Source organism: Asterias rubens, chromosome 8 (genome assembly GCF_902459465.1).
Source record: "Asterias rubens chromosome 8, eAstRub1.3, whole genome shotgun sequence".
Taxonomy (NCBI): domain Eukaryota; kingdom Metazoa; phylum Echinodermata; class Asteroidea; order Forcipulatida; family Asteriidae; genus Asterias; species Asterias rubens.
The window spans coordinates 986813-1011120 of record NC_047069.1 but is presented as its reverse complement, the minus strand read 5'-3'; the positions used below and the strand labels follow the sequence as shown (position 1 = coordinate 1011120).

The 24308-nt window shown below is 39.3% G+C and overlaps 1 protein-coding gene across 1 annotated transcript in view; it reads left to right on the top strand.

Annotated features, from left to right (window-relative positions):
- LOC117293769 (F-box/LRR-repeat protein 17-like) overlaps positions 1–24308 on the top strand; it is a 33747-nt gene that overhangs the window by 4718 nt on the left and 4721 nt on the right. The window contains exons 3-8 of the mRNA XM_033776206.1: positions 629–819; positions 3598–3769; positions 5781–5944; positions 8209–8292; positions 10599–10713; positions 13323–13560. Coding sequence (XP_033632097.1) covers positions 629–819; positions 3598–3769; positions 5781–5944; positions 8209–8292; positions 10599–10713; positions 13323–13421 — 825 coding nt within the window. The 3' untranslated portion in view covers positions 13422–13560. The remainder of the gene's footprint in view (positions 1–628; positions 820–3597; positions 3770–5780; positions 5945–8208; positions 8293–10598; positions 10714–13322; positions 13561–24308) is intronic.

Below are 24308 nucleotides of genomic sequence, written 5' to 3'. Positions count from 1 at the left end.
GATCGCCGATCGGAGAGCAGGATAAGAAAAATACCCGGACGCAAATCTGAAACCTTCATTTCAAGTAGAGGCTATCGGGCGATCGTGCACAAAGTGGGATTCTAGTTTGAGATTAGCGGTGCTCGCGCAAAGATGGTTGCCACAAAATCTTTTGCATCAATAGTATTGCGTATTGTCCATCGTGACTGCAGGAATGGTTTGTGTGGTCGCTGATGGTGCCGGAATGGTTTGTGCAATAGCCGATGGTGCAGGAATAATTGATTATTGTGCAGGATAAAGGCATCTGAAAGCAAACAAACTAGTGCAACAAGGGTGTTTTTTCTTTCATTATTTTTTGTGTGCAACCTTGATGACCAATAGACCGATCCAGTAGGCTCTGCCCACGACGCACGTTTGAGCAAAAACATGTGGGGTTCACCAATGCCTTTCTGCACAACTCTGCCGCACATGCCAAGATACGGTGCACGCATGTCGGACCTTATTTGTCGGGCCTTCGTTGCGTTGTGATTGGTCAATACGCAATGGGGCAGAGCTTAATTGATAGGTCTTTTGAGTTCATGTACCAACTTAATAATGATTTTAAATTAAACTTTTCTACTCACCAATGGTTGTACATTGCACCCAGCAGGTTGTGAATATGGAAGGGTGCGATCGTATCGATGACCAAGTAGCCGCCCAGTTCCCACAGCTCCCTCTCCTGAAGAAACTCAACTTATCTCACTGTACTAAGATGACTGACGAGGCTGTGCTGCTTATTGCTCAGGGATGTCTGGTCCTGGAAGAGTTAAATGTAGATGGGATACCATGGATCACTGACAGGTGAGAGCAATTGTTAACCTTAAAGGCACTGGACACTATTGGTAATTACTGAAAATAATTGTTAGCATAAAAACTTACTTGGTAACGAGCAATGGAGAGCTGTTGATAGTATTTACATTGTGAGAAACGGCTCCCTCTAAAACACATTGTAAATAGGTTTTTTTATTTTAGAAATGAGGTTATTTCTCACTAAAATAATTTCTTACACAAATATTAAAAGACTTCAGGCCTGAAGCCATATTTACACATGTAGGCATTGACACACAATTTTGTGCCACAAGAGTATTTTTTTCTATTATTACTCTCTGGCAACTTCGATCGCCATTTGAGCCCAAATTGTCACCTATTTTTCTTTTTGTATACGTATATGTTGGGATACATCAAGTGAGAATACTGGTCTTTGACAATTACCAAAAGTGTTCAGTGACTTTATAAAACAGCTCACATATAAATATGAAATTAAGTTAAGACAGTTGGTCTTTTTGGTTGTCACTTTACTGGCTTCAAGTTTGTACAGCATATGTTACATGCTATTACAAAATGCTATTACAAAATAAAAATGCATGTGCAAATCTTACATGACACTATGTCACACCTGATGGATGTCTCAGAGTGCTAATTGTTTGTTGGCATGCATGCAAAACAATGTATGTGAGCATATTGTAAAGTGTTTACAAGGTGATGCAGCACTACATGTATCTGCTGCCATCTATTGCCAGAAACATGCCAGGGTGAACTTTCTGCTACATTATGCATTGCATTTAAGGACACAAATGTCATGACCAGGGCCCAATGGGAGACTTTCCAACGCTAGGTGGCAGTAGACTAAAGCCCGATTCATACTTCCTGCAAATGCGAATGTGAAGCGAATGTTGACGACACAAAATTTGCAACGAATATCCGCAGCAGTTCAGCTCTGCTCGACTCACTTGCGAATGTCACGTCAACTTCGCTTAGCATTCAAAGGAAGTATGAACCGGGCTTTACCGCGTAAATTTTCATTGTTTAAGTGGTTCTGGACATGCGCATAATTCTGAGAACAATGGATTTACCCGGTGTGTCTGATGCCACCTATCGTCCAAGAAAGTCTCCTATTTCATAGCGCTGCTTTGGCACAAAAGGTCAAAGTGCTAATTATTTGTTGACATGTACAAATATGTTAGCATCTTGTAAAGCACCTATTGCCAGAACCATGCCAGGGTGAACCTCTTAAAGTGTTTCCAAGGTGATGCACCACTACATGTATCTGCTGCCACCTATTGCCAGAACCATGCCAGGTTTAACCTCTTAAAGTGTTTACAAGGTGAAGCACCACTACATGTATCTGCTGCCACCTATTGCCAGAACCATGCCAGGTTTAACCTCTTAAAGTGTTTACAAGGTGAAGCACCACTACATGTATCTGCTGCCACCTATTGCCAGAACCATGCCAGGTTTAACCTCTTAAAGTGTTTACAAGGTGAAGCACCACTACATGTATCTGCTGCCACCTATTGCCAGAACCATGCCATGGTGAACCTCTTTCCTACATTACACAACACACTGAACCTACCAGCTTAGCTACATTTTGCTGCTTATTATTGAAGTATTGTGTACCTAATATATATTATATATCATACCTCATACTATATTGCCTTTTTTTTTTTACATAATAATATACTGTATTATTGTTTTGTATGACAGCATCAGCCCTGATACTTCGGCTTTTAAGGGGCACGGCAGTTTTGCCTTGACTTTTTGTAAAAATTTAGGGCACCAAGGCAATTTTCAAAAATTTGGAAGGGCATCACGGCAATCATAAAAAGTTGCGAAGGGCACGACGGCAGTTTGAAAAAAAACCTCCGAGTTGCCTGTAAAAAATAGTTCTTCCAATTTTTCCATTTTCTAATCTAACTGTTACCCAATGAAAAAAGAAAGCATTCATCTAATTCAACAAAATAAAGAACAACTACTTACAATACACAATAAATAATTTTTGTTCATACACAATCCTACTATTGGTCATGCACGTTGTGTAGTTTTTCGTAGAGACGCTAAAATTCCCACGTAACTGCTCCATTTTGACACGATGTTGACAGAATAAATGCATGCGGTGCGCGACGCCTATGCTGTACATGATGGTACATCACATGTACCAAGCATGGGGAAAACCACTATCCCAGCATGCAAAGACACGTCAAGTCTTTTTCTCAAGGCGTTTAGCGTTGGTTCGCGTGATTTTACCACTAGAGGGCGTTTAATCTCACGCTATCGCTCTGTTCCGAAACGCCCTCTAGCGTTCGATGTTTTGAGTATTTTTTTTGTCGCACGCAAAGAACAACGACTAACGGGCCTGAAATCTGCTGTTGTGCCTTACGTGCATGAAATTGGGGTTTATTTCGTTGAGAAAGAGTGAATTTCTCACTAAAATAATAAAAGACTTCTAGCTCGAAGGCTTTTATTCTTATCTGAAAGCACCCAAATTCGTCCAAATTTCGTGTTTTTTCTTTCATCATTTTCTCGCAACTTCGATGACCAATTGAGCCCAAATTTTCAAAGGCTTGTTATTTTATGGTTATGATGGGATACACAAAGTGAGAAGACTGGTCTTTGACAATTACCAATAGTGTACCCTCCCTTTAAAAGCTTAACAGAATTATGCTTACCAGAATAAGATTATCAGCTAAACTACCATGACGCATGACTGGTATCCTGCTCAATTCTGCTTAGCAGACAATTGTTACCTCATGCTCTAGACTGCTCAGTCAAATGAATAGTGTTTTCTGCTTATTTTTTCAGAGCTATCGAGTTGCTAGCAGCTGACAGATCTGGAACATTGAGGGCAGTATACCTTGATGGGGCGGAGCTCACTGACCTGTCAATCAAGTATCTGATTGGATGCCCGTCACTGCACACACTCAGTTTGTCATTCTGTGAACAGCTTACAGACACGGCATTGAGTATGTTACAGGTTTGTATTTCTAGAATGAAATTTCATCTTCGACCAAATTTCTTTAAAGCTATTGGACACTTTCTGAACAGAACAAAAATTAAAAGTTCGCAGATTTACAAATAACTTACAGGGTTTACAAAAGGTAATGGTGAAAGACTTCCCTTGAAATATTATTCCATGAAATGCTTTACTTTTTGAGAAAACATTAAAACAATGATCAATTCTCGATATCGAGAATAACGGATTTATTTTAAACACATGTCATGACACGGCGAAACGTGCTGAAACAAGAGTGGGTTTTCCCGTTATTTTCTCCCGACTCTGATGACCGATTGAGCCTAAATTTTCACAGGTTTGTTATTTAATACTGTTTACCAATGTTGTGCGATTGCTTTAAATTAAATTATAAAATTTCCTGTTAATGTTGTTTTTCTCTTATGACTAAACATGGAAATGCAAAATTCAATCAGTAAATTAGTTAACTATGAGCACAACAATATTGTGCTCACCCAGAATAAGGTTACCAGCTAAAATACCATTAAATATGTTCCATCTACAATGTACATCAATAATTGGTATCCTGTTCATTATTGCTTAAAGCCATTATACACTTTCGGTAAACAGTATTGTCCAAGTCCCACACTTCGTGTATCACAACTTATATATAAAATAACAAACCTGTGAAAATTTAGGTTCAATCAGTCATCGGAGTCGGGAGAAAATAACGGGAAAACCCATTCTTGTTTCCGCGCGTTTCGCCGTGTCATGACATGTGTTTAAAATAAATCCGTAATTCTCGCTAACGAGAATTTATACTGTTTTAATGTTTTCTCAAAAAGTAAAGCATTTCATGGAACAATATTTCAAGAGAAGTCTTTCACCTTTACCTTCTGTAAACCCTGTAAATTATTTGTAAATCTGTGAACTTTTTTTTTTATTTTTCTGTACCAAGGTGTATAATGGCTTTAACAGAAATTATGAAAAATAAATTTGGCTGAATCTAAATACAAAAACAAAAACACACAAAACACAAGGTATTTGTTGACAAGTGCTGTCTGTGACAGTCACTCCCAAGCTTCTCCTAATCTTAAATTGTTAACATTACCTGGTGAAGAGCACACTCTCTTGGTGATTGGCAGAAAGTCTAAAGTTTCCCACTAGACTGTGCAGTCTCGCCCGGATTTGAACTTCCAGGACCATTCAAGTTACTTGATAAAAATTAAGAATTTGTGCCCATCTCCGATCACAAAACTTGCGCATACGCCTGTTAATCCTTTTGATTGCGCCATGCGTTAATCTAATGCCCTCGCGACTATCGTGCGTCCGCGTATAAAACAGCTTTTAGTAGTTTCACATTTGGGCGTAGATTTACAAAAAGGGGTTTCAAAGAATTTAATATAAAATAAACATCCTTGTCCCAGAGTTTTACTTTTGTCTTTATATAAACTATGACCGATTAGTTTTAAAAGCTAAAATAACCAGAAAGTTTTGCAGACAGTTTCACATCATCTGGGCCCAATTTCATGGCTCTGCTTACCGCCGAATTCTGTGCTTTCGATCACGATTCCCCGCTTATGTGCAAGCGCCGAACTTCTGCGCTAGACTTGTAAGCGTAAAATGCCTAGTTAAGTGGAGTACGCACGCGCAGAAGCAAAAACCCGTGAACTACATGTACGCTTGCTGTAAGCACAGAATTTGCTGCTTCCTAAGCGCCGATTCTGTGCTTACGGTAAGCAGCGCCATGAAATTGGGCCCTGTTAGCACAACTGAAAGTTCGGCTATCGTTCAGCCGTCCATGCCATTTAGTGCGCGGTTTGTTTATCAGCAATGGAAATGTCTATATTCGAAAATAAATACGCCATACACCCTCATATTGATTGCACACACATCCTTTAGGCCATACTTACCAACAGGATTGTCTGCATAACGTATACTTTGCATTTAGGGATAAGTATTTAAGATAAGTATTTAAGACGTATAAGTTTGCAATAAGAATAGTTTCTTATCTTCTTACTTGTTCTCCCATCAGAAGGTGAACTCACTGAGACATCTACGATTGAGGCGTGGAGTAGAATTCACTGAAGACGCCCTGTGCAGTTTCTTCTCAAGAGGCAACGTGCAATCTCTTAGCTTTTTAGATCTCTCGGAATGCTCAGAACTGACAGACAAAGGTGTTGCTAACATCGCTCATCGGTATGTATTGTACAATTGTATGTATTGTTTTGGCAAGTCGGAGGGGGAAGTGTTTTCTATTTTCTGCAGGCAGAGAGTACATTATAAAGCAACCTCGCTACCATGGGCAGCGCGCCCTATCACCCGCTAGCTCTGTGTACGTCTCTAACCCCTGAGAGGGAAACTCCAATCCGTGTCTTTGTTTGGCTATCATATACACGCAAAACATGAAAAGCCGTGCGTCTTCAAAAAGCTCTTTAAGTCGATACGCGTGCGTATAAAGATGTACATATTCACTTTTTTGTCACGCAATACTGATTGCCAAGGGTATGACCTATTACATGTATGTATTCTGCAACAGCGCATCCAGCCTGTGCACAACTAACGCCCAACACAGAACATATCAACCACAGGACTAAGTATATCCAATATATATGGATATTTTAAGGTCACACTTCCAGGGGTTATGATCGAGCAAGGCATGCTGGGAAACTATTGGCGCGGCGAGATCCATCACCCCTGGGAACGAGGTTGATTATAAAGGTTCAGGATTCTTAAAGTCTGGCTCCGCGGACGTTTACAAATACGTACAAAGGCCATTCACAGTCCAGACACAAACTCTCCTCAAACAGCATACCTTCTACACTATTTTTTGCACAGTCTGTCACCATAGTGTTCTTATTGCTTGTTGTAAAGACAAATCCGACGAAACAAAATTGGTAGCCTCTCTATTGAAAATTACCAACTGCGGTGTCTTTTTGTGCACAATCTAGGCATTGAAGACACCGCAGTAAATGGCGCGCAATCCTCAACACTTGTGCGCCCGGTGCGCATCGGATTGGTCTATATAGGGAAGCAGCGGGAACCAAAAGTGAACCCCGTGATCAATACAAAAATATAAGCTTGTTGTCATTTTCCCAGGGTTTTTTTCCGGCTGAAGAGTTGCATGCTTACTGTAAGGAAGGAACCAAGACTTATGGGAGGAGGGAAATCCGCACTTACGTAACACAGGGTAGCTAGGGATCTTTGCTTGTGTGCATGCTCACTTGACAATACTAGACAATTAAATTGTGATACCGCCCAAACTAACTGCTTACCATCACTATTCTTCAATTGTGTTGGGGAAAATGAAGGAGACAACAGCTCAAGCATACTACTTAAGGGCTGTGCGTTTTCGGGTAGTTTTCTTTCTGGTACCTGATATTCATTTTGATTCGGGTTTCGGGTACCCGTTACACCAAGGCCTCAAAATTCACGGCGGCCATGCATGGTGACCTTGGCCATCGATGCCCCTCTTACTCGCCACTGTACACCTGGAAAACATCACCTCCTTACGCACACTGCTGTGGCTTTTTCTTCCATTGGCCGCCGGTCGTGCCCTTCTTAACTGTGTATGGTTTTCTGTTTTAACAGCTACGATATAACATAAATTTTCTTCTATCCGATCCCGAAGCGTGTGGCGTACCAACCATTAACCACATCCGCAACCACACAGGAACAAAGAACCATTCACAATACACATTGTACATCTGCATGATCTTGTTCTTTCCTCTCCATAGCACTTCTGAACCGTGCAATCAACTGGTTTGCAACCAGACTATATGCTTGTTTTGACCATAAAAATAGAACCCAGAGAACGCTGAGTGTGTTATTGTGCATGGGGTTTCGTTGTGAGACCATTCTTATGGGCGGGCGTTCGCCTTTTTTATGCGTGTATGGCAAAATATTTTGCCATGCAGTAGACGTCACATTGACCAATGAAAACACTAGTAATGGTTTATGTGCGATGCCATCTTGCCATTTTGCCATACACGCGTGTCATGTGATGCTCATTTTGCAATACAAGCGCGTCACGCGATGTTCATTTTGCCTGGTATCGATCTGCCGCGTCCACAGACGACACAGTGGGCGGACGAGCTCAGTGTTCTCTGGGTTTTATTTCTGTGGTCTTGACACACGTCAGCAGTCAAGTAACACTTGATTTGTTTACTCTGAGCGGCGGTGACTTGTGACTTTATAACTAAACTGATGGGTTTTTTTACTCGCAAAGTAAGAACAAACAGTTGTGTACTTATGTTGAGAACAACTGCAAGTTGTATTAAATCATTTGATTTTTTGTTTATCGACACGGAAGTTGGAGAATTGCAAAAATGTTGATCTCATTCACCTCAAGAACGGGAACGGAACGTCTGTTTTTCGGGTACCTGGATACCCGGTTACTTGTCACAGGCTTATTCTACTTGGTGTGCATGTAACAAGATGTCAAAATTATTTATTGCTCTCAGGTGTTCACAACTGAGTAATCTTGCCCTTTGCTGGTGCTGGAATGTTTCTGATGCTGGAATTGATGAGATAGTACAGCACTGTAGGTAAGGACACAAACCTTCCCCTTTTTGGGGGAAATTTTCTTGTGATTGATTTAGCTTAGTGCGCTACATACTTGTCAGCACAGGTTGTATACTCCACCAGGGAGCTGAGATGGTTTAAAGACACTGGACACTATTGGTAATTGTCAAAGACCAGTCTTCTCACTTGGTGTATCTCAACATATAATGCATAAGATAACAAACCATCGAAGTTGCGAGATACTAATGAAAGAAAAAACACCCTTGTCATATGAAGTTGTTAGCTTTCAGATGCTTGATTTCGAGACCTCAGAATCTACTTCTGAGGTATCAAAAAGAAAAATGTGGAAAACTACTTCTTTGTCGAAAACAGGGCAAGCGCCAAATGTCTGCGCTAGCTGTGTAAAGGCTGGGTCATACCAAACTAGTTCTCAAAATGTCCAAGTCGTCCTAAAAGAAATTGAAGTGGGTTTTGTCTGGCTGGACATATAGCTTTGGCCGGAAAAATGTCTATAGTGTGAACTAGTTAGTTAAATTTTCTAATTAGAAAGAATCACTGGTGTAGGCATGGTAGGCATGTTTTGGCTTGGGATGACTCGACGGGCCAAGGGACTCCCCGTATTAAATTGAGCCAAGAATTTAGGTTCAAGAGTCAATTCATAACTTTCCATTTGCTGTGAAAAGCTGTGAGACTTCTTAGAGTTTTTAGTGTATTTTTGAATATTAAGCATTTTGCACAGTATGCTATGGGAGTATATCTAGTGGGGTGCACCCTAAGGACATTATTGCTGCACTGAGTCTTAGGAATTATTGCTGCCCTCAAGTCTCAGGAAGTCATTGCTGCCCTCAAGTCTTAGGAATTATTGCTGCCCTCAAGTCTCAGGAAGTCATTGCTGCCCTCAAGTCTTAGGAATTATTGCTGCTTTCAAGTCTTAGGAATTATTGCTGCCCTCAAGTCTCAGGAAGTCATTGCTGCCCTCAAGTCTTAGGAATTATTGCTGCCATCAAGTCTTAGGAAATATTGCTGCCGTGTAGTCTAAGGAATTATTGCTGCCCTCAAGTCTCAGGAATTATTGCTGCTTTCAAGTCTTAGGAAATATTGCTGCCCTCAAGCCTTAGGAAATATTGCTGCCCTCAAGTCTTAGTAAATATTGCTGCTTTCAAGTCTCAGGAATTATTGCTGCTTTCAAGTCTCAGGAATTATTGCTGCTTTCAAGTCTTAGGAAATATTGCTGCCCTCAAGCCTTAGGAAATATTGCTGCCCTCAAGTCTTAGTAAATATTGCTGCATCTTGGTGGAATAATGATCTTGCTACACATGTATCTGGATAAGTGGTATGGCACTACTAGAGTCACAAAAGTTAAGAGCAAGCCCTGGACTCCTAACCATTCTCTTCTTACTGTGCAAATGCTGAGTTTCTGCCCTAGCATTGTAAGTGAAGAATGCCTAGTAACTTGGAGTTGGCAAGTGTACAAGCCAAAATTCCCTGCTAACCCCTAAAATAATAATAATAATAATAATAACCGTATTTATAACGCGCCTTTTGCCAAAGGATACAAAGCGCCAGGTATTATTACTGCAAGGAGTGGTACGAAGTTTGAGATTATAAGACCTAATCCTTAAGCACCATGTAATGGTTTACAAGGTGCTGTGGCGCAATATGCTTCCAATCCGGCCAGGAGCACCGGGGCGAACCCCTTCTCTTTACGATAAGTGCACTGGGTTCTTTTACATGCGTTTACACAACACATGGGACCAACGGCTTTACGTCCCATCCGAAGGACGAAGCAATGGTTAAGTGTCTTGCTTAAGGACACAAGTGTCATGGCTGGGGATTCGAACCCACACTCTGCTGATCAGAAACACCAGAGTTTGAATTCGGTGCTCTTAACCGCTCAGCCACGACACTTCCACTAGGCTTTAACAGATGGAAAGGTCTGCGCTAACATCATGTAATGACTACCTCTAACTGAGATGGGGTGGTTCTGAAAAGAACCGTTGGTTTCAACTTGACGGTTCGATCAGTATGCTCTCTTGCTTCTGGAGAAAGCTGCAAATAACTTTCTGTAAGTTTGTATATACTCAGCGCCTTGAGTACGTGACCTATAAAATTTGATATTATTATATTATTATTAAAGGTGTCCCTGCTACCCCAAGCGCTGATTGTTTGCTTACGGTAATAAGCAGAGCCATTAAACTGGGCCAGAAACTTTCACAAAAAAATCAATTTAAACAACAGTTAGAACATTGTAGTTTAAGAAAAAAAAATGTTTTTGAAGTCGTCGCCTCCTAATATTACTCATTGTGGTTTGTTCATTCTTATTTTCCAGCGAGCTCAAGTATTTGGACATTGTTGGTTTAGACAAGGTCAAGGGTCAATGCTTTACAAGGATTCCTGATGCTCTTCCCAGGCTCACCTTTCTGGATCTGCGACAATGCAACTTGGTAAGGACAATTTATTTATTCATAACAAGATGATGAATCTAATATATGAAAACTTGCATCTGGGATAAAGAATATTAATTTTGGTTTACCCATTCACTGATGTGTGTTACAAATGTAGCACTGTAGACCCAGTACTTTCCCGAGCTCTGTGAACAAAATCAATAGGCATATTACTAGGTAGGGATTCGAACCCATGACCCTTGCAATTCTAGAGTAGTGTCTTACCAACTAGACTACCGAGGTTGCACGGTAGCTAGAAAAATTTTTTATTCATAACAAAATGAAAAATCAAAGGGATTTGAGGCATTGCACGGTGAGGTGAGGTATCAATATATGTATTTGGTTTGCGGTAACACCATGTGTGCATCTACTTGCTAGGTGTTCTTTTGAGAACTTGTCTTGCTTTATATTCTACTTCCACGGAATAGATTTCCAATGCCTGCATACTCTAGAAGCATATAGCACTCACGAGTCTTTGACATTCAATGTGCTATTTCTCTGTAAAACAATTTTTTATATCATATTTGCTGGAAACTGTACAACTTACATGTATTTTAATACATGTGTGTATCAACTCAGCACATTTATCCAGTCAGTTTCCCATGTGGTTTATTGTATGATATCAGAAATAGAAAGTTGCATTCCCTATAAGGTGATCCCTCGTGGCTGCCGCTTCTTAGGTTGTATCGTAAACTTGGGTGTGATCACTGGCAAATGGTAATTACAGGTTGTATGGCTTTGAACTGGCACCTGAACAAAGATATTGACAAAATAGGGAAACTGCCAACATATAGGGCTACATTGTAGATGACTCAGTTGGTAGAGCACTCGCATGTTAATTGGGAGGTCGTTGGTTCAAATCCTGCTCTAGTAATTTTTGCATTGTTCAACCCAAAATTATTTTAAAACTTACCCCGTCAGTTTCCCTTATGGTTTATTTTCTTTGAAATGAAATTTTTCCCTAAATTTATTCTTGGGTTCTTACAAACATGTACAGGTGTGTAGGTGAATATACTTTTATGAACATCATTAAATATGTAAAGCCCTTTAAAATACTGTTGAATAACAAGTGGCTTTGCTTAGTGGATACAATAATGTAATAAAAACAAGTTGTATGATTTAAGAATTGTGCTTCCACAAAGGCATCCTGATCTATAGAGAGTTATTGGTTAGGGTTAATGGAGTATGGAAACATATATTTTGATGGTCTTTTGTTTTACATTGTAAACTTGTTTCCTTGCATGATTTGAACAGAAGTATCATTTCAGACAGAAGTTAAGATCAAGCAGAACGCTACTTCAAACTTATCTTTTTTAAACCTCTGGACGTAAATTCTCTTTATAAAGAATTATAAAAAATGTGGTTTATTACAAAGTCTTTTTGGTTGCTTAGCGCTTTGCGACAGCTAAGTCTAATTTCTCAAATAGTTTAATGTGACCATGTCATCATTCAATTCAATTCAGTACATGTTTTGATAGACATTTTTGAACTGATTTGAATTGATTTGAATTACGACATTAGTGGCACCACTTGTCGCCCAGGCCTAAATGGCAGTGTGCCAGTCTGCACTATGATACCATGTGGTGAATGCATTGAATGCTCAATCATTCAGACTGTTTTCTACACATGGTCACTAAGCCTGGGCGACTAGTAAAACTGACTACTCCACTTGTCGAGCCTCAAATAGTTGTGACCTAAATGCTGCACTATGATACCATGTGGTGAATGCATTGAATGCTCAATCATTCAGACTGTTTTCTACACATGGTCATACCAAGGAGCTCCTTTTTATAGCTCCACGGCCACACCAGTCTGCAATGAGGTCATGAGGTCAATGCATCTGATATTCATGATGTCTTGACTGATCATTCAATGTCAAACTAATGGATTGTGAGTGCTAAAATGTAATCTCTTACCCACTTCACATTGGTATTTTGAACAAATTTCCGAGGCCATTAGCGGTATTTCAGAACTTTACGGAGCTTCTTGAGAAATCGTTTCCTTTGAAAATATTACACACATATGTATGTAGATGTTATTTTTGCATTGAGGATAATATAGTTTTTTTTAACCCTTATTACACGTATTTAATCCTTTTTGTGCTTGGATTAAAAAAGCTGAAAGGCAAAATACAGTGTATAACTAAACAAATTCTGAAATCTGAAGAAAAAACACACTGACAAATTACAGGCTCGAGTTCCATCTTTGAGAGTGCAAGGCCATTTCGGTTCTGCAAAAGGCACTTCCATTGGAAAACCTTTGGGAAAATGTTCCAGGAGCATCAAGGCCAAGACCAGGACAATTGAGACCTGTTTTGTTAATACATTTACAAAACATTACAATCTGAATTATGTTGTTAATTAAAGGCGCTGGTAATTGTCAAGGACCGGTGCTCTCACTTGGTGTATCAAATACCAAATCTGTTAAAAAATCATCAAAGTTCCAAGAGAGTAATGAAAGAAAAAACACTCTTGTTGGACAAATTTCAGTCATGAAGTCTTTTAATAATTACCTCTTTCTCAAAAACTATGTAACTTTACAAGGAAGGAAGTTTCTCATAATGTTTTATACTCTCAACAGCTCTCTTGTTGTTATTTGTTTCATCACAGATAAACGACACGATCCTGATTGATCTGGTGAAGACAAAGCCTGGTTTGAACATCATCAATTACTACGGTGAAGAAGTCACCCCAAACATGCTATTCTGAAGCAAAGAAGTCAAGATACCAGACTTTTGGCGCTATTGGAACCTGGACTTCTCAGCGACAGTCTTCCGGCCATGTTTGATTGACGCCAACAAGATACATGATGAAGGGATTTGCGGACAAGCTCAGGAAATCACTCAAAGTGAGTCTTACAAAACTATTTAAATTTGCTCGGTTACATTAGGCCAATTCATTGAGCCCACCCATTAAAAACTGCCTAACAATAATAATAATAACCAGTTTTTATACAGCACTTTCGAACCCGAAGGGCATCTCCAAACGTTCCAACATTATTACCCCTGGTCACTTGGCCATTATAATTCATTCATTAAAGACACTGACCACTATTGGTAATTGTCAAAGACCAGTCTTCTCACTTGGTGTATCTTAACATATGCATAAAATAACAAACCTGTGAAAATTTGAGCTTGATTGGTTGTCAGAGTTGCGAGATAACTATGAAAGAAAAACACCCTTGTCACACAAAGTTGTCTGCTATCAGATGCTTGATTTCGAGACCTCAAGTTCTAAATCTGAGGTCTCGAAATCAAATTCGTGGAAAATTACTTCTTTTTCGAAAACTACGTCACTTCAGAGGGAGCCGTTTCTCACAATGTTTTATACTACCAACCTCTCCCCATTACTCGTTACCAAGTGAGGTTTTGTGCTAATAAAATATATTTTTAGTAATTACCAATAGTGTCCACTGCCTTTAAACCACCTAGACAGCCTTTGCAACAAATATGCACTAATAAACAAGTTCTCTATATATATTTAACACTTTCGTTGACAGCGTCACAGTCAAACACGTTTTAAAAAACAACTTTTGCTGGGGGTTTTTAATAGAAAAAGTTAACCTTTACCATTGGCTTTACTTCAAAGTGAAGCGTCGTTATAATCTAACAATTTTTTGAGTTTGGCAACCATTTTTCTCTTCTTGTAAAATTCATCCTACAGTTTATAACAAATTGTGATGACAACTCAAAAATGTGTCCAAGCCTTCACTCAGGCCTGTGAAATCTTGGCTTTAAAGCGGCTATCCACTTTTTTATTGATCAGGCCAATTTTTTGTTTAGTTGGAAAGATTTTGTTCTCTTTCCTTATATACAATGTAAGCTTTGTATGCCTTATATAAGCTTGGCAACAGCAATGTACATTCAATAATGTGAGATAAGCCTAGTTACTGGATTAATGGGGTGCCCCAATTCGACCAGTGAAAATGCGTGACGCGTGCTCACTTGCCTTTACACAATCATTCTTACATCATGTAGTGTTTCAGCTCTTTTTGTGAGGGTCCAATCACAGGCCTGTTTACTGCTGTTGTGCATACTGCTGTAATCATTGGCATTAGTTGATTTGTTTGACCTTGCCAGATGGTTTCATGTTGCTGTTCTGTCTTTGGTCTTGTTGGATATACTGTAAGACGCCTTCTAAGTGCGTATTCGTCTCATGCTTGTGTGATGACTAATAATATCACACTGATATGTATTTGGTTTGCGGTAACACCATGTGTGTTTCTACTTGCCAGGTAGAGTTTGTTCTTAGAGAACTGTCTTGCTTTTTTCTACTACCGCAGAGTAGATGTTCGGGGGAGACTTCTCAGTTCTGAAAAGAACTGTCTTGCTTTTTAAGAACTATTTCCCGGGCGGATGGTATAGAAAATAGACTGGGACTACTACTTTAACTTATAGGATCGTGATTGACTGTACTACCGCGGAGTCAGTTCTTAAACTGGTCTCAACGTTTCAACTAGTTTGCTCCAGTCATCGTTAGGAGACTGTGACACCTCTTGGTACTGTTGATCGACAAATCAGAATTGAGGATTCAACTTGGCTTAAAGATCTGTATTTGTTGTCAGTCTTGCCCCATGACTTGCTTGTTGTGTTTACTATTTTTGATGTGAGGTTGAACAAAGAACAATTTACTAGAGTGGGATTTGAACAAATGACCTCCGAATTAACGTGCTGGCGCTCTACCAACTAAGCTATCTAGCCCTACGTATGTTGTCGGTCTCCTTATTTTGTCAATATATTTGCTCTAGGTGGTATTTGATTCTCTCGTGTTTGATTTCCTCCTTGTTTGAATACTTGCCGGGTGGTTAAGAGCACCGGATTCAAGCTCTGGTGTTTGATCAGCAGAGTGTCGGTTCGAATCCCGGTCATGGTTAAAATTCGTAAAATTGGGGAGGTAGTGCTTTCTGCTCTACCAGACAGGCTTCGGACTGATGATACCCAAGCCTATATCCGTATGGACTGTAAAAGAGGCAACCCTGTTTCAGCCCTAGTATGTTGATCCTCGTCGCCTTTTTGATCAATGTGAACATTTATGTGGATGTACATACATAAATGTCATGTACTTACTACAATGGTTGCCCTAAACTGTTTAAATGATTGGCCAATAGGACCTGTTAATTTGTCGTTTCACTGGTCCATCAGCTTGTACACAAGTCCTTATTTCAAATAAACTCAGTGCTTTTCAACACCGAACTAGCCAGCGGCAGCCGGACCACTTGGACTGAATTCTGACTGGTTCTCATTTGTTTTAAAGCAATTATACACTTTCGGAACAGAAAAAAAAAAAAAAAAAAAAAAGTTCACAGATTTACAAATTACTTACAGGGTTTACAGAAGGTAATGGTGAACGAATTCTCTTGAAATATTATTCCATGAAACGCTTGACCTCAATTTTCATCTTCTTGAGGCTCTGTAAAGGGCTGTCTGATAATTAAGGTCATTCTTGTCTTGTCGACCTGTGAAGAATGTACTCACAAGGGAGGAAGGAAGATTGCAAGGTTGCTTGTTCAACATCCAGCGTTTTTTTATCAACATTCCTTCATTGTGATTGCAGATAAAATACACTTGGGTTTATGTTGATCCTTCCTTCCTTTCTTGGTGGATGTTTCCTTCCTCATTTTCTCAGCGTAGTCCTGTGATTGCTGATAAAATCCACAGGGGGATCTTTTTTTCTTTTCTTTTTCTGTCTTCTTTTTCTTCTCTTGTCATCATTTCTTGGTGGATGTTTTCCAACCTCATTTTCTCTGCGTTATCCCGCAATTGCTAATAAAGTCCATAAGGTAACTCTTTTTTTGTCCATATCTATTCTTTGAGAAGTTTTCCAAACTCATTTTCTCAGGTTTTCATTTTTTTTTCTTTTTTTTTCTCATCTTTTCTTGGTGGATGTTTTCCTAGCCCTCATTTTCTCGGCGTAGTCCTGTGACTGATGATAACATCCACAAGAGTTTCATGGTTTTTGTTTTTGGTTTTTTCAATTTATTTTTGTATGTTTTCCAAACTCATTTTCTTGGCGAAGTCCCATGATTGCAAATAAAAAGTCTTTAAGGGTTTCATTTTTTTTCCCTCTCTACCTTTCTTGGTGGATGTTTTCCCAACCCTCATTGTCTCGCCGTAGTCTCCGGGATTCTCAAGAGGATGGCCTAGTGTGTCTTTTCTTGAATCTAGATGCTTACTTGAGTGCGAGCGTAATGAAGGGGGAGGTACGTGCCTCTGCGCTTCGTTGATACTTCTATCCTCGTCTTCATCAGCAACATTATCTGTTTAAGGTTGTTCACCTTCAGCTCAAGATGCCCTGCTCTCCTTGCCTCATTATACTCAAGACATTTCTGAAGAGATAAAACACAGCGAGGATTAATCTTGGGCTAAATTAAGGTTGAGCTTAATAGAGGCAATAGACACTTCATATTAGTTTTTTTTTATCGGACCGCAGGCCTTGAAATACCCACTGGACTGGCGGACAGTAATTTTAGGGCTCGGCCAAGAACCTAAAAACGATTATTTTTTATGCAACATGACTCTTTTAAAAACAACCCTTGGTTGAATAGGCCACCCTTGATATTAAGTGTATGTCAGGCATGGTATTCCTCCTACTTGAGCCGGATTTCCAATTTTTTAGGAAATCTGTACAAAATTATGATTATATAACTAGCCTGAAAAGTCTGTTAAAGACACTGAACACTATTGGTAATTGTCAAAGACCAGTCTTCTCACTTGGTGTATCTCAACATATATGCATAAAATAACAAACCTGTTGCGAGATAACAATGAAAGAAAAAACACCCTTGTCATACGAAGTTGTGTGCGTTCAGATGCTTGATTTCGAGACCTCAAATTTTAAATCTGAGGTCTTGAAATCAAATTCGTGGACAATTACTTCTTTTTTGAAAATTACTCCACTTCAGAGGGCGCTGTTGCTCACAATGTTTTATACTACCAACCTCTCCCCATTACTCGTTACCAAGTAAGGTTTTATGCTAATAAATATTTTGAGTAATTACCAATAGTGTCCACTGCCTTTGAAACCTACACCATGTGTACTACATGTAGGTCAGCCCTGTGCTTGACAAAATATTCCTACTTTTTTCCGAAGGACCAGACAATGACATCATGCCTGGTGTATGAATTCCTCCATTCTATTCACAATCAAATACTTTCAGTAAGTTCCAATCACCCTTCCAAAATGTCACCAAATAGAATAAAGAAAAGGGACAAGTTCAGGTTATATTTTGTTTTTACCCTTTCACCGATGTACAAAAGCAGTGTAAACTCAGAACTTTCCTGAGTCCTGTGAACAAAATTCCATGGGCAAAGCACTTGGGTGGGATTCGAACCCATGACTTTTGCATTTCATCTGGGAAACGTTACTGACAGTAATATTTCATAGATTCAAACTTTGGGGGATAAAAACTGATATATTTTTTTTCCATAACCACATTATTTCAAAGTAAATTGATTCTGAAAATGCTTAGTATCGAAAGTCTCTGTACTTTAAACAAAGTAAGTTTTTATCGCCATTAACTTTGGGAGTGATTTCTAAACGTATACATGTACCTTCTCTTTAAAGACAAACTGTTGGACACTATTGGTAATTGTCAAAGACCAGTCTTCTCACTTGGTGTATCTCAACATATGAATAAAATAACAAACCTGTGAAAATTTGAGCTCAATTGGTCGTCGAAAATGCAAGATAGTAAGGAAAGAATAACACCCTTTTCACACGAAGTTGTGTGCTTTCAGATGCTTCTTGGTGGATGTTTTCCCAGCCCTCATTTTCTCGCCGTAGTCTCTGGGATTCTCAAGAGGATGGCCTAGTGTGTCTTTCTAGATGCTCCCTTGAGCATAGTATTTCCTGACGTCTTTTTCTTTTTGACACTGAGCCCATATAATAATAATAATGATAATACTTATACTTAATACTTATAGTACTTATACATGTATGTATAGCTATTTCTAGATTTCTTTTTGACACTGAGCCCTTATATATGTATAGTATGTATGTATAGCTATTTCTAGATTTCTTTTTGACACTGAGCCCTTATACATGATATACGCCAACTATAAAACTAAATATACATGTAATTGACGTTGTCACATTTGCTCCCATCTACATTTCAGCTGAGTAGGGGCCTTTGGGTGTACTTAAAACACTTGATGTTGTGCTCATGTGTGAGCCACTCACTGTATAAAGCAGTGGGTGATCTGCTTAACTCGACATAGTTTAGGGAACACACGTTCCGGTGATTTGGCTTAACTTTATTAGTCAAATTGTCAGGAACTTCCATTTTGTGGTTTTCTCTTGGTATGCGTGGATTGTCCTTTGTGTGGTATTTAAACCATGTTAGGGTGCAAACGTCTGGCCCTTTATTCTTTGAGAAAGACTCTACTTGGGTTGAAACGATGGAGAGTCTGCAGAGTCTTTCTCAAAGTCTTAATGGCCTGACGTTTTGACCCTAGCAGAGTCTTTCTTGAAGGCTAAACAGGCTGACGTTTTGACCCTAGCAGAGTCTTTCTTGAAGGCTAAAGAGGCTGACGGTTCGACCCTAGCAGAGTCTTTCTTGAAGGCTAAACAGGCTGACGTTTTGACCCTAGCAGAGTCTTTCTTGAAGGCTAAAGAGGCTGACGGTTCGACCCTAGCAGAGTCTTTCTTGAAGGCTAAACAGGCTGACGTTTCGACCCTAGCAGAGTCTTTCTTGAAGGCTAAACAGGCTGACGTTTCGACCCTAGCAGAGTCTTTCTTGAAGGCTAAACAGGCTGACGTTTTGACCCTAGCAGAGTCTTTCTTGAAGGCTAAACAGGCTGACGTTTTGACCCTAGCAGAGTCTTTCTTGAAGGCTAAAGAGGCTGACGGTTCGACCCTAGCAGAGTCTTTCTTGAAGGCTAAACAGGCTGACGTTTCGACCCTAGCAGAGTCTTTCTTGAAGGCTAAACAAGCTGACGTTTCGACCCTAGCAGAGTCTTTCTTGAAGGCTAAACAGGCTGACGTTTCGACCCTAGCAGAGTCTTTCTCGTTAATTTGTGATATCGGCACGCTACTCTAGCTTTTGCATGGGCTGAGATAAATGTGTCGTGCAGTGCAGTCTTTTTGTCTTGTCTGGAATTTAAACAAGTGACGCAAGTTTCTGTCAAGCTCTTCCTCTAAGTGTCACTTGTTGGACTTTTTAGTATACGTTTCTTGATTACCACCCCGTTAATGTGTATAGTGCAGATCCACGTGTCAAGATTGATGTTTTTTAATATTATTGCTTTAATCCTGTGACATGAACATGCGGTAGTCTGTTTAAAAACACCTCCCTGTTAACTCTTGTTAAAAGGTATAGTACTACATGGACATGAGTAGTAAATTAAATTGGTTAAGACTGAGTTATAAATCTGACTTAATGTGCGAGAAAAATGGGCCATCAATCATTGTTAAGTACATAATGAACTCGGCCAGTATCCGTGACCAAACATTAATCAGTTTTGTTGTTTTCATGTTAACGTGTCCTTGTAATTTGATTAAATTTCTTTGGATTGGGTGCATGTATGAATGTTTACTGTTAACCAGAGGATGGGACTCAAAAGCACTAACTCTATTGGTAATTACTCAAAATAATTATTAGCTTTCAAACTTACTTGGTAACGAGCAATGGAGAGCTGTTGATAGTATAAACATTATCTTCAAGTATGCGTTTATCCTCCAATCAGTTTTGCAGAATGGAGTGGTGATATAAACCTATATTGCACAGCTAATATCACTACCTGTGTCTTGTGTGTTCTATGTCACGCGCCAAGTTTGCTTCAAGATAAATACATTATAACACTTGCACTTGTGGAAATATGGAAAATAAAGCCTGTCTGCGTCCTATATCCAACTCGGCCTTAGGCCTCGCTGGATAGTGGACGCAGAAGCACTATACTTTTCCGAATTCCTCCCGCGCTTGTGTGATAACTTATATTGTGAGAAACGGCTCCCTCTAAAGTAATGTGTAGTCTTTGAGAAAGAGGTAATTTCTTACTCAAATTTTAAAAGACTTCAGTGCCTTTAACAACGCCTCCCTGTTAACTTACATGTACATGGACATGTTGTAGTAAAGTGAAATGGTTAAGACTGACCGACTTAAAGTTCAAGATAAATGGTCCATCACCAATCACTCCTTGTTCAGTATTGATAACAAAACATTAATCATTTTGTTGTTTTCATGTAAATGTGTCCCCCCGTAACTTGATTAGGTTTGTAGATTTGGGTGTATGTTTACTGTTAAACAGAGGATGGGATTTAAAGGGTTTGGGCACTTTTTGTACAACACAAATGTCCACAGAGTTACAGTAAACTTATTGTAAGCTCGGTTAATACTTCCTGCGAATGCAAAGCAAATTTTTCGTGCATTTGACGTCACAACCCTCCTTTCGCAGCGATATTCGCAAGTGAGTTGAGTAGAGTTGTACTGCTGCGAGTTATTCGTCGCGAATTTGTGACACCAACATTCGCGTCGCATTCGCAGGAAGTATGAACCGGGCTTTACACGGTATAAAGATAATGATGGTAAAATGCTTCCCTTGAAATATTTCTTGCTGAGGTTCCGAAAATTTTGAGAAATTAGTAAAACAATGTCACAAAAATCATATTCGTTTCAGGTGTGTGTCAGGAGATGAAAATTGATTAAGCATGTACTACATGTTTACGTGACTTTTCTGAAAACATTGCTCTGTGAAATTATTTCTTTTTTGTTCTCAAGCACTTGACGACTGATAAGGTTGAAACTTCTTCAGGTTAATTATATTACATACTGTCATTCACAGTGATTAGGGATTCATGTCATGCCCGAAAACTTTATCTACAGAAATTATCAAAACCCTTTAACGTTCTCTTCAAAAGATGAACAACAACTCCTTCAAGAAAACAATTTCAATCGGTGGGTGATTTCGAGACCTCAAATTCTAAATCTGAGGTCTTGAAATCAAATTTGAGGAAAATTACTTCTTTCTCCAAAACTACGATACTTCAGAGGGAGCCGTTTCTCACAATGTTTTTTACTATCAACCTCTCCCCATTTCTCGTAATTTTGAGTAATTACCAATAGTGTCCACTGCCTTTAATGTTCCTTCAACCCCGCCCCCATACTCACGGGAGCGATTTGGGGAACACTCCCACGTTTTCCCCCCTTCCATGAAATGCATTAGCACTTGATACATCAAGTCATTACACACCTGTCAGATGTTTTCTTGAATCTTGGATGTAAACGTGTAGGAACAATCCCACTGCCTAGTATCAGTGCACAGAAACATGCTTAAAATCTGTCAGTGGGCCATGCTCTAAAAGGCTCTGGGCACCTTTGGTCAGTTGGTAATTGTCAAAATTGAGTTTTGTTTGGTGGGGGGACATAGTGCTATCAGTGCATTTGTGTTGATAGAGTGCATAAAATTAAACAAATCTGTGAAAACTTGTACTCAGTTGGTTGCAAGAGCAAAATGTAAAAAAAAGAAACACCCTTTTTGCACAAATTTGTGTGCTTTCAGATCCATAACAAAAGGCTTCAGGCGACGATAAAGTCATTTAATATTTGAGCGAGAAATTTCTTTTTTTCTCAAAAGCCAGAGGGAGCCGTTTGTCACGATGTTTTATACTATCAACCGCTCTCCATTGCTCAGTACCTAAGTACGTTGCTCAACATCAAACCCAATTCCTGCCTCAACTCAAATCCCTTCCCAAACCACATTTTCTGTGGATCCAACATTTCAATTTCCTTCTTACACCTACTTCAAGAGCTTGACAAAGTTGTTCACATGTTTTAATTATTAGGCAAGCCTAGGCAGTTAAATCTGGTTGCCATTCATGTCTTGTGTTTGATTGGAATGGGGATTGAAGTTGAAGCTGTCATGTTTCTAAGTTTGCACATCCCCTCTGACAGCATGCAAATAAATCAAGTGAGTTTATACAGTTACTCTAACCCATTGCAAATTGTGTTGTCATGGTTGATGTATCGCTTGGTTTCTCTACAGCTTATTTAAAGAGATGGCACAAGGTTAGTCTTGGGATAGAACAGAGCCTTAATTCAGGCGTCCAGTTTTCACAAAACTGTTTAGGTGTTGTTGTTGTTGTTGAGTCACTCAAGACGAGTGTGAGTCTTGAGTCACTTAGGTTGGGTCAATGTCTGAGTCTTAGTTTTGAAGTCTTATGTCCCATGGGTTGAAACCGAGTCTGAGTCTTGAGTCACTTTGGTCAAGTTAAAGTCAGAGTCTTTACACACTTCATTCAGTTGAGTTCAAGTCAGAGTCCCAAATCACTTGGATTGAGTTTAGAGTTGGTGTTTGAGTCTTGAGTCACTTACATGTAGGTCAATATCTAAGTTTTGATCTTAGGTCGATCTTTGATCTTGGGTTGAGACCTAGTTTTGGGAGTCTTGATTTGCTTTGGTTGAGTTCAAGCATCCTAAGTTACTTAGTTTGAGTCAGAGTTTGAGTGTGAGACTTGAGTCACTTCTAGGTCTTAACCGGAGTCTTGGTCTTGTCACTTAATAGATCGAGTCTTAGTGAGAGTCTTGATATGTTTCAGTTTAGTTTAAGGCCGAGTCCTGAGTCACTTTGGTTGAGTCAGAGTTTGAGTTTGATCCATGAATCACTTGGTCGAGTTCAAGTCCTGGTGATCGTATAGAAAAGAGATTTTCTAATTCTACGAAAGATAATCTCATTTTTTTCCAACCAGTCGAAAGTATTAATTTGACTTGGAATTAGTACTACATGTAGTCATACTCACCTCAAGCTTGAGACCGAAATAAATGTGGGAGCTATTGATGTAAGTTACGAAGTGATTTAAAGCAATCGGTAAAAACATAATCGGTAAACAGTATTGTCCAAAGGCCTACACTTCGTGTATCGCAGCTTATATCTAAATTAAAAAACCTGTGAAAATTTAGGCTCAATGGGTCATCGGAGTCGGGAGAAAATAACGGGAAAACCCACCCTTGTTTCCGCACGTTTTGCCGTGTCATGACATGTGATTAAAATAAATCTGTTATTCTCGATATCGAGAATTGATAAATGTTTACATGTTTTCTCGAAAAGTAAAGCATTTCATGAAATAATATTCCAAGAGAAGTCTTTCACCATTACCTTCTGTAAACCCTGTAAGTTATTTGTAAATCTGTGAACTTTTAATTTTTGTTCTGTTCAGAAAGTGTCCAACGGCTAAGGGCTAATTAATTAATAGTGTAACTTGAGAAATTCTCTCCGAGTTTCGTTCAGTGGATTGTGGAGCACGTAGGATTGTTCTGACACTTGGGTTGAGTCAAAGTTTGAATCTGAGTCTTGAGTCACTGTGACTGTGGTCAAGTTCAAGTCAGAGTCTTGCGTCACTTGATTTGAGTTCTATTTAGAGACTAGATATGTTTCACTGTGGTAAAATCCAACTCGGTCTTGAGTCACTTTGGTCGAGTCTGAGTGCGAGTCACAAGACACTTTGCTCTTGTTAAGTAAATCATGGAAAATCAATTTAAACTGATCAAGATTAGGTGAATCATTTACTTCCTTTAGTTGATAACATGATGAAACACATTTGCTTACTTTTCGAAACTAGGAACTAGACATGTCAAAACAAACCAAAACTATATGGACTGCACAT